This window comes from Castanea sativa, chromosome 10 (genome assembly GCF_040712315.1).
Source record: "Castanea sativa cultivar Marrone di Chiusa Pesio chromosome 10, ASM4071231v1".
Classification (NCBI taxonomy): domain Eukaryota; kingdom Viridiplantae; phylum Streptophyta; class Magnoliopsida; order Fagales; family Fagaceae; genus Castanea; species Castanea sativa.
This window is the reverse complement of record NC_134022.1, coordinates 6535560-6543749: the sequence shown is the minus strand read 5'-3', so window position 1 is coordinate 6543749 and position 8190 is coordinate 6535560. Positions and strand designations below refer to the sequence as shown.

Below are 8190 nucleotides of genomic sequence, written 5' to 3'. Positions count from 1 at the left end.
GAGAAAAAATACATATATTTATATAACTTTTTTCACTGTATAAAATCAACAAATATGTACTTAACAAAATTGAATAATAAATATTTGTTTCTCAAAAAAATAATAATTGTAAGTGCACAATTTGTACCCGGACCCAATCGCGTGATGGGTTCAAGTCCAAAAAGCCTTATACAATCAAATTTGTAGAGCGTGGATTTGAAACCTAAGTTTTATGGATATTGGACAACAAATATGTGGGCTAGATTGCCACTATCTACACAATCAATGGACAAAAATAACAGAAATTCTCCTCGGACGTAAACCGATGATGACTTGTATTGGCTTTCCTTCTCCAAATAATAGATTAAAATTGAAGATGATGTGCACAATGCTTTCTTTCTTTTTTCTCTTTTTTCCTCCCCCCTTACTCTAATGCCTTTCTCTTCCTTTTATTTCTCATTTTTTCTTCCTTCTATCTTCCACGTATGGCACAGATCACCAATTCAGATACTTGTCCCATCCACCACTCTCTTGAAGTCTTCAAATAATAGCTATAAGGCTGATCACTACTGTTCAGAGGTCATTTCCCTATTAATGCAGCTAAAGAGGTAGGTACAGAGTCTTTAATGTGGTGGTAGCAGCTTTTTCCCTAATATTTTTCATTCGTTCTTCCTCTCTATAGTTTTGTAGAATATATCTCTATATTTTCTATTCTAGCAACTATTAGTTAGTGGATTGTGATAGGATTATATTAGGACAACACTTTGTAAATTGGGCTAGTTCTTAAGTTGAGCAATTCATATATATGTGTGTATTTTGTCACGAATTTTCAATGGGAGAGATTGTTAGGTTATAAATATGTAAGATTAAATGTTTAGAGTCCTACTTGTTTAAGTTAGCAAACCAAGAACAAAAATATGTCTAGAATGAGTGTTAAACATTGCTCAAGGTGATTCAAGTCAGGTCTCAAGAACATTCAAGCTACAAAAAAAGAATTCAACAATTGAAAATTACATTCAACCGATCGAAAATCGCATTAATAAATATTTAACAGAATTTTCAATCAGACCCAAGCCCATGAAAACGTTTAAGGTTTCAGTCCAACACTTTTAAGTATAAAAGAAAACCCTAACCACGTTTTGAAGACTCTTGGAAGACTTGTGAGTTACTCCTATGAGATTTGAGAGGTTCTGTACCTTCTAACTCAATAAGCATCTACCGGATCAAGAGATCTACAATCAAGAATTGGTGAAACCAAGTTGCTGCTGCAAGATCAACTAGTGGTGATCTAAAACCTTTGAGTGAAATTTCAAAGTCATAAGCGTGGGAGCTTGTGTACTGCAAATCCAAGAGAGTAGAGTTTGTGAATTTGGAGCTTACACATGGTCGTGTCAGTAAGTTACTACTGGAGGTAGCAATAGATTTAGAGTTAAATTTTTTTGTAAAAACTTCAATTCTCTATTAGTGGATTTGTTTACCTTGAGGATAGGTAAGTCAAATCCTCCCCAAGTTTTTACCTTGAAACAGTTCATTTCATTGGTTTTCTTGGGTGATCATGTCTGTGTGTTATTTACTTTTCCGCTATTTGCATGATATAATCTTTCACTGTTTAACCTATATCTCATAATTAACTTAAGTAATCACTTGGCTAATATATTAGGCTAAACAATCTATTTTAAGAGGTCTAAACAAACAAACAAACAACATCCACAATATTTTACCACTATTTTACAACAAATTCTAGTTGTCAGACCCACCACTAACATAACTTTTTTACTAACAAATAATAGTCTTTCAATTAGAATTTATTTTGAAATTGTTGTTAAAAGGATGTTAACATAAGATTTCTCCTTGAATCTATATGCGAAACTCATCCTGACCAATAAAAATTTGTGGTTAACTAAGTAGTTAAAAGAGGAAGAGATAATATATGTTTTCTAAGTCTCTCTCTTTAATAACAAATTCTTACTTTCTTCCTCGCCATCTGCTTAATTATATATTTATATATACATATACCAATTTTAAGCCTCAAATAAAATACTACCATTTTTATATATACATTTATGGGTAAAAGAAATACTATTTGAGAACTTCTCACCTTATAAATAGTGTATACTTGTAAAGGTATACAAATTAGTAGCTGGAATAGTTGTATCTTAGGGATAGCATGCAAAATTGTTAGTCTATTACACTAAAAAAAAATTGTAAACGGTGTGTGAAGCGTTGTCAAGAGAACGACCTAATTTGCACCTCAAGTCCACCAACTTTAAATTTATGGAATTGATGGTAATAATTTATTTCTTATATTATGAGATACATTCTAGCACCAACTAGGTAATATCTCTCAATATATTCTCCATTTTAGGGTAAAATAGTGTATATGGAATAACATTATATAAATTATGAAATGCATTTTATTTATTAATTTATGTTCATAGGAACAGTATATAGTTGGCAACTATAATTCTCCACTACCCCAACCCAGGAGTTAGTAACGTACACACTAAGGAACACCTAGCCCTAACAAGTTTCATGGAAAAACCTAAATGCGATCATTCGAAAAGAGGTCTGAGATGGTATGTGTGGGAAAATTATATCACTGGTGGGAAAACATATTAAGTACTTGTTTCGAATAATTTATTCTTTAACTTTTCAAAAGTAAAATATATATTTTGAAAAGAAAACTAAACAAGAAGAAAGTTTTACCCTGAAACAACGTGAACATAGCAAGGTAGTCAATACTGTACCGGTACTGGCTGTACAAGCCGGTATGTACCATATCGGTATGTATACCGGTATCGAAATATCAACATTTCGTACCGGTTTAAATACTGGCCAATTTCGGGCAATACCGATCAGTACAAAAAAAAAAGTTTTTTTTTTTTTTTAAGTTTCGTAATTTTTAAATTTTTGTTAAGGCAGAATGGTAACTTATTAGTATTAACTTATTAGTATTATGTTTTCTTAGTATGCAATGGTAACTTTTAAGCTTTCTATTTTTTATATTATGTTTTTTTTTTCTTTTAATTGATACTAAAGTTTAAAACCATGAATAATTTTTCTGAATTGAGGAAATGTTTTATGGTAAATTTTTATATTTATTATAATATATATATATATATTTATAAATATAAAAAATAACGGTACTGAAATTTATCGTTCTACTAGTCAAACCAATACAACTTTCGGTATGAGATTGGCTCCCTTGAAACATAGTCTTCCTGCATGCGAAGGAGAAAATGAATAACTTCTTGGGTGTTGATGCATTGACTATTTCGTGATAATTATGGACAAAAACTAAAAGCTTAAAAAAAAAAAAAAAAGAATCAAGCAATTGAATATATATTTTACCTCAAATATATATACTCAAGCTAGATCGTCTCACAAGGTAGGTGAGCCGTACATACCACATGAATTTGGCAAATCAAGGCCTGCAAAAAAGTCAGCATGATGACTAAGTCCCGTAATTATCTTACAAAAGACGTGCATGTAAAATAGAGACATGAATGCCATAACCCAATGGATAGGATCCAGTACAGGACCCAATCATTACCCATACAATAGTATAAGCTCTAGACTAAGATGATTTTCCATTATCAAAAACTATGGTATACATTAACATGGCAACTGATATTTCCCAGAAAAGAAAAAAATATTATAAAAAAAGAAGAAGGAAGGTTTTGCCTATATTCATTAGTAAAACTAAATTCGAAAGGACCAAGAATAAAACAAAAGAAAAAGAAAAGTTTGACCCTTAAAATACTCGATTCAAAACAAATGTAATATAACATGGCCTTCTTGCAAAGTTGAAAAAAAACTTGTGGCGCGTCGTGGATGAGTCAGTGAAGTGTGGATAGGATTAAAAATTATTAAAAAAAATATTAGGGAATTGAATAATCAATCATTCAAGGCCGCCAGATAAGATCACATCAAAGTAGGTGAGCCGTAAACCACAAGTATTTTCATAAGGAATCACGAAACTGATTTTCAAATTCCCTATGGGCCTGTTAGAAAATGATCACCACGACTAAGCTATTCATTTAAAAATTTTAGATTTTTTTTTTTGTGAAGAGATCTTATTTTATAATCGTATAATTTATAAATACAACCAAGAATCAATTATCACAAACCTGTTGTATAGATTCAACTTAAATGGTGATTCATTGTTCCAGGAGGCGGAATGATTTTTTAAAAAAAAAGGAAAAAAATTAAACAAATGTCAGGTACTTACTAGTGAATCATTTTAAAAAAGATGTTATGGCAAAAAATTTTATAAAAAAATTATTCTTATTTTGACACTCTTTCTATATTTTATAAAAATGATATCAAAAATTTTCTAAAATAATTCATTAATAAATGAATTGAGAACATCAGTTAACTAGATCCAAAAAATAATAATAAAATAAAATAAAAAGTCTTCCACTACTTACATTCATTGGCTAGAAATTAAAAATGGCCTTACCTACTTCATCTACGGATTATAACTACTCTAACTGTGAAGTCAGACCAATTAAATTCATATCTAATGATTCTAAATACCAAGTGAAGCTGTTTCTGTGACAATATAATATATATAATGAAATTGAAAGCAAGAAGCACGAACTGGTTAATGGAATATGTATAGTTTTTCATCAAGAAAAGAGAAAGTAATAATAATAATAATAATAATAATAATAATAATAATAATAATAATATGTAGAATGTAGTTCATGAAGGTGAAGATAGAACATTAAAAAGTGAACATATGAAGAATTTATCCCCCAACAACAAACCAAGATCGAAACAGATCAGTTAAAGTGAACTACGTATTTCCTATTGCTGTTGCTTTACAATGGTGTCAATACTCAAATATATATATTTCTCCTTATATCACGGTCTAATCGAAAGTCAGCAGATCTTAATTAATCAAAAAAAAAAAAAATATATATATATATATATATATATATATATATATATATATATATATATATAATACATTTGAACTAAGAACAAAGCGATTTCCGTGAAAGTGGAGCACATGAACAGCATTTCCTCGAAACTTAAGCTGTGTTTGTTTGAACGGAAAGTCAAATCCAGGCAGAAAATAATTTCAAGAGAAAATATTTTCCCGTAATGAAAATGTATTCAAGCTGTTTGGTTGCATCACCGAAAATATGGCAGAAAATGAATTCCAATGTTTGGTTTGTTCAAACATTTTTCGGAATTCATTTTACGGTATTCATTTTCCCATGTTTGGTTTGTTCAAACATTTTTCGAAATTCGTTTTACTGTAATCATTTTCCCATGTTTGCTTCGTTCAAACATTTTTCGAAATTCGTTTTACAGTATACGTTTTCCCATGTTTGGTTTGTTCAAACATTTTAGGGAAAATATGAAATGTCTTACAAAGAAACACCTGCATTTCAAAACAAACCTGTACCAGCACAAAAATAATCATCTACTGCAACATCAACAAAGAACATCTGAATAATTACATAATATTTATAGCAAAACGCACATAATGTACTTTCACCATTGGCATTACATATCCATAGTGTACAAAAATGATACCTACACGTGGTATCTGAACAATACACGTGCCCTACACATCCTACAGTCAACATACATAACTTGGGCAATTGTATCATCCCAATAATACAAAAGACTACACATCCTACAGTCAAGGTACGTAATTGTTATCCCTTGGAGCATAACAGTTCACAAAATATGCGTACCATCAGCATATGTCGAAGGTTAAAAATATATACACAACCTGCTTTCCGATAATACAATTGTGTCAAATATAGAATACAATGATAGGTAAATACTAGTACTACAATAGATGACAATCCATAAAGCTACCATCACAGTCAGCATCAAACAGACAAGTCAGAGTCGAGTGAGCAAAAAACCATCCATCCAAAGGTTCCTCAGCTTAGCATTCTTGGCCAAAAATCCCCGGGATGCCTTCTTATTTTCACAGAGATGGTCAAAGGCAGTAGCGAGCATTTCGTCACTATACCCATCCGCAGCCATAGCCATCACCTCCGAGTAAAGACTAGTGTAATCGATAGGGCCCCGGTTGATTTCTTTCAATGCCACAACAATTTCCTTAAGCTGATCGATCAGACAGCTTAGTCAGAGCACTATCATCAAAGGAGGTGCACGGCCTCTTTTGCGAGACTTCGAAATTGTGGACCCACTTGTGGATGATTCGACCACATTCTTTCCTTTATCCACCACACCATCCTCCCCATTGTCAGCCACATTCTCAGTGCTCTCCCCATTGTCTTGCTTTGTGTCGATATCAACATATGACTTTGCAAAGCTACCGGTGGCCGTATCCTTACCGACTACAATGGCCAACTCGTCATACAACTCTATTTTCTTGTTCAAATACTCGGCATGCTTTCGATGTGCCTGTAAAGGAGGAAGGAACGTATAATAACAATGCAATAATCACTTCAGTCATAAATTCAATATTCAATTCAATATAGATGCCATTAGATGATTTATGTCAATGATATACAATGCACACATGCTAACACCATATTTTACAATAGATCCTAAAATGAAAGTTACATTTCAAAATTCGTAAAAGCAATGGAATCCTAAAAAGAATGACACTGTAAATTTCATATAAAGAGGGTACTTGAGCAGCCTTGTCTTGTTCTCAATTCGTAGATTATAAAAACCAAAAAAATATATTATCATTTAAATTAACAAAATATAGTTGGAAGCCATACCATAACTTCCTCTTGGTAAGTCTTCGTATCGCATGTGACCATTTTCAAGTTATCATCCCAGCCAAACCCACTCTTCTTTCGAATAGTTTGAATGGTAGTCCACATGGTCCGCAGAGTATGCATCCGGTTCTCCACATATGAGGGGTGGCACTCGACCCCAAACTGAGTAGATATTGCCCTGACTACAGTAGCAAACGAGCCAGTCTTAAAAGTATTCGAGGGCTTGTTGCCCTTTGCGGCCTCTTCGGCAAGTATAGTTAGCATGGTCGTGTGCATAGGGGGCAACCACCTAAACTGCTTATTGCCCACCTTCTCTTTGTCTTTCGACATTTCTACATATGGAAATTGTATAGTGAGACTAGCATTTAATAATGGGAGTAGCATTTAGTAATAACTATGCATATGGACAACATATCAAACACACATACAACCACATTAATAGATGTGCACAACAGAACGAAACAACTACTGGAAATAACAATGTCATGTTGAAAATAATTATCCTTACACCACAAGAACTCTATAGTAAATACATTGTCCATATAGAATTTGTAGAAAATACAGTACATACTACAATCATAGAAAACTAAATAAAGTACTACTCTCCACTCCTGGTATAATCAGACCACATAGCTTGGCATATCTCATCTCTCTTAGCATTCCACACTCTACTATCTTCAATGGAGTCCCGACGTGATTGTGTTTCTTGTTGGGAGCCACTAGACTCTACTTGGTTCATTGCAGCTTCCATAATATAGTCAGCAGGATCAACCCTCATAATGTGATTATGAATCACACAACATGCTAATTACACTACTTTCACTTGGGTTTCAAAATACCAAAATGGTTCTGCATCCAACACTCGAAAACATTTCTTCAACACTCCAAACCCTCGCTCAATGGTAGTTCTCAATGAAGAGTGTCGGAGGTTGAACAATTCTCGTTCATTCTCAGGAGGACGATCACTAAACTCTTTCAAGTGATATCGCACACTCCGATAAGGTGACAAAATTCCATTTTTATTCCCATACCCAGCATCACCAAGATAATATTTACCTACATATATTTAAAAATAAAACCAAATCACTACTATGCTTAGGAAAACGCACAAAATTTATTAAACTAATAAACCCAAAAGATGAAGTAATCCTATAATACCTTCGGGAATTAAAAATCCCCCTGGCCTAGTAAATGCATCATTTAACACACGTGAATCATGTGCACTGCCTTCCCATCCAACCAATACATAAGTGAACTTCAAGTCAAAACTAATGGCAGCTAACACATTTTGCGTGGTTTCATCTTTGCGACCACGAAACCTTCCTTGTATTTCAGGTGGCACTAATACACGAACATGCGTACCATCTATTGCTCCAATACAATCCTAATTTTCAACAAACATAATGGTTTAAAATTACACAAATCTTCACAATTTACACAAATACACAAGTCGCAGTATTTACCTTAAAATATGGGTAGAACCTTC

At 32.8% G+C, this 8190-nt stretch overlaps 1 protein-coding gene across 1 annotated transcript; it reads right to left on the bottom strand.

Moving 5' to 3' along the window:
- Positions 1 to 5847: 5847 nt before the first annotated feature.
- LOC142611934 (uncharacterized) lies at positions 5848 to 7034 on the bottom strand. The gene is made up of 3 exons (XM_075784084.1): positions 6705 to 7034; positions 6181 to 6378; positions 5848 to 6075 (listed from the first exon to the last, which is right to left on the bottom strand). The coding sequence occupies exons 1-3, from the start codon at positions 7032 to 7034 to the stop codon at positions 5848 to 5850; spliced, it is 756 nt and encodes a 251-aa protein (XP_075640199.1).
- Between the last annotated feature and the right edge of the window lie 1156 nt (positions 7035 to 8190).